Source organism: Hipposideros armiger, unplaced genomic scaffold (genome assembly GCF_001890085.2).
Source record: "Hipposideros armiger isolate ML-2016 unplaced genomic scaffold, ASM189008v1 scaffold_66, whole genome shotgun sequence".
In the NCBI taxonomy this organism is placed as follows: domain Eukaryota; kingdom Metazoa; phylum Chordata; class Mammalia; order Chiroptera; family Hipposideridae; genus Hipposideros; species Hipposideros armiger.
The window spans coordinates 1853945-1856812 of NW_017731416.1; the positions used below are offsets into that span (position 1 = coordinate 1853945).

The window sequence follows — 2868 nt, forward strand, 5'->3', positions numbered from 1 at the left end:
TATAAAATGACGTTAACAGTATTTTCTGGAGCTTGAGGATTAAATGAGGCAATGGTGGAAAAGTTCTGAGCACAGAGCCTTGAATATGAACAAATGTTGTTCATATTAATTATTGTTGTTGCTGTTATTTAGATAAACATATGTACATCTAAAGACTATTCTTTTTATTTTTAAGATTTTTACTGGGGAATTGGGGAAGGGAACAGTGTTGGGGAATTGGGGAAGGGGAACATTGTGTTTTTCCAGGACCCATCAGCCCCAAGTCAAGTTGTCCTTCAATCTTGGTTGTGGAAGGTGCAAGCTCAGCTCCAAGTCCAGCTGCCGCTTTCAATCTTAGTTGCGGGGGGGTGCAGCCTACCATCCCACATTGTTGTTAAGAGCACACGGTCTCACCAGCTGAGCCATCCTGCCACCTGTTGGCAGCTCAGCAGCAGCTCAGCTCAGGCACAGCTCACTGGCCCATGTAGGAATTGAACCGGCGACACAGTTGCTCAGAGCTCACGCTCTTGACCAACTGTGCCACCTGACCAGCCCCAAAAGACTATTCTTTTTCTTTTTTTTTTTAAAGATGTTTATTGGGGAATTGGGGGAGGAGAACAGCGCTGGGGAATCGGGAGAAGGGGAACAGACAAGTTGCTGTTGTTTTGTTTTTCAGTCTAGTTGTGGAGGATGTTGTTTCACTGGCCCAAGCTGGCACCATCATTACGCTCTTCCCGGGCGAGGCAGATCGGTTGCCGGCCTCTGGACGGCCGCTCACGGTGGCTGCTGGCCACTCACACTGGCTGCCGGCCACACATGGTAGCTTATGGCAGCCCACTGCAGCAGGGGACTGCAGCCTATGCCGTCACCAGTGACCCACGGCAGCCCAGCCCCAGGTCAAGCTGCCATTCACCATCTTGGCTGTAGAGGGCAGTGTCACTGGCCCTCATATGTGGGATCCGAACCGGGGCCCTCTGGCATCCCAAGCCAGTTCTTAACCAACGTGCCACTAGGCAGGCCCCGCAAAAGGCTATTCTTGAAGGAAAAAATTATTTCATTGGTACCTGAAGAGAACTAGAGTTTATTAAGGATCAGATTTGTTTATTACATTTTCAGTTTAGTTTTTAATTTTTTTGTTTTTTAGTTATATAAAGAATAGATAGGGCCGGCTGAGTGGCTCAGTTGGTTGAGAGTTGGCTTAAGAGTGTGAGCTCTGAGCNAGATTTTTACTTTTTACTTTTTAAATACAAGATGATTTTTATGTTCAATTCTAATTCATAAACCATTTATCATAATGCCCTTATATAAGTATCTGAAACAATTTTAGAATTACAGTTATTTTTTATCTGGACTGCTATATGGCTTCTCATGCAATTTAAATATAAGGTATTTAATGTTATTAATAAAATGTGATAATATTTAATGTATATCCTAAAGTTGGCATATGATATTACAGTGAAAATTTATAAATGATACCATTTAAAAATCTTTTTTCCTTTGGTCTTTTTTTTTTTTTAAAGATTTTATTTGGGAATTGGGGAGGGGAACAGCGTTGGGGAATCGGGGAAAGGGAACAGACAAGAGAGCGAAGCGTCACTGGCCGTCATATGTGAAATCTGAACTGGGGCCCTGTTGCTCAGAGCTGGCGTCCCAAGCCAACTCCTAACCAATGCGCCACTCCACTGGCCCCTTTGGGCTTTTTATTTTAAAAGTTTTTTAGAAAATATATTTTATGTATTTCTCCATGAAAAAATGATTTATTCTTGTCTGTTTCAGACCTGTGGATATCTGGGCTTTGGGCTGTATGATCATTGAGATGGCCACTGGAAATCCCTTTCTTCCTAGCAGCTCTGATTTGGATTTACTTTATAAAATTGTTTTAAAAGTAGGTAAGTATTACTGAAATACACTGTTAAATGCCTAAAATAAATAATGCCAGATCAATTCTGCTTGATTTTCAAATTTAGTTTATTGTTATAAGAATAGGGAAGCATATTGTTTTGATAGATGGCACCAGATGGATGCCTTGGGCTGATAAAGAAGGTAGAAAATTCTCCTCTGTTTTTACAAATAATATATTTTTTTTGCCAGGTTGCAAATAGCTAAGCCATATGTTGATGGTTGATAATAAGAAAAATAGGAATATACTTCAGTTTGTCTGAAAGTTGTTTTAAAATTAGGTTTCTACACATATTTACATCTCTCAAAGGGGACTTTTAAGTGATAGAGTTGATACAGATGCTTTTTTAAAGCACTTGGAGGTAGAAAATCAGTTATTTACTGAGAAAACTATTTTTTTTACTACAGTAGATAACCAAATAGCTAAATAATTTATTCAAAAATATATCTGATGGAAGCTGAATCATTTGGCTATCTGCTTTGACTACCCAAATATTTTGATGGATAGCCAAAATATGGAGTTTCAATGATTTGGTTTTTTTTATATATTTCTGAATGAGGAGCTGGAGGAGCCCTTTATGTGGTGGGGAAGCTATACATAAACATGTAATTACAGGAGCAGGAGGAAGGTACTGTAAACAACTGTAAAAACTGTGAAATCTAGATAAATATTGATTAAAGATACAGTTCAGAGCCTTAAAGCATCACACTTTTTTGTGTTATCTTTTTTTTGTGTTAAAATTCTGGTTATGAGGTTAATGTTAGAAGGAACCTTAGAGATGATGGGATGGATTTTGTCATTTTATAGATGAGAAAACCGAGGCACAGAAAGGGAGATTTGCCCAAGGTTACAGAACTAGTTAAAGCAAAACTGGTGCCAAAACTTAGCTCTCTCCACTTCTATTTATAGTTCTTTCCATTCTACTACTTTATAGCCTTGTTTCTTCTTTGCAACAGTTCTAGCTCTAAATAATTGTAACATTTTTTTTT

The 2868-nt window shown here is 38.9% G+C and overlaps 1 protein-coding gene across 1 annotated transcript in view; it reads left to right on the top strand.

Annotated features, from left to right (window-relative positions):
• Positions 1–2868, top strand: part of CDKL3 (cyclin dependent kinase like 3) — a 49227-nt gene that overhangs the window by 31335 nt on the left and 15024 nt on the right. The window contains exon 5 of the mRNA XM_019642157.1: positions 1756–1864. Within this exon, the coding sequence (XP_019497702.1) occupies positions 1756–1864 (109 nt within the window). The remainder of the gene's footprint in view (positions 1–1755; positions 1865–2868) is intronic.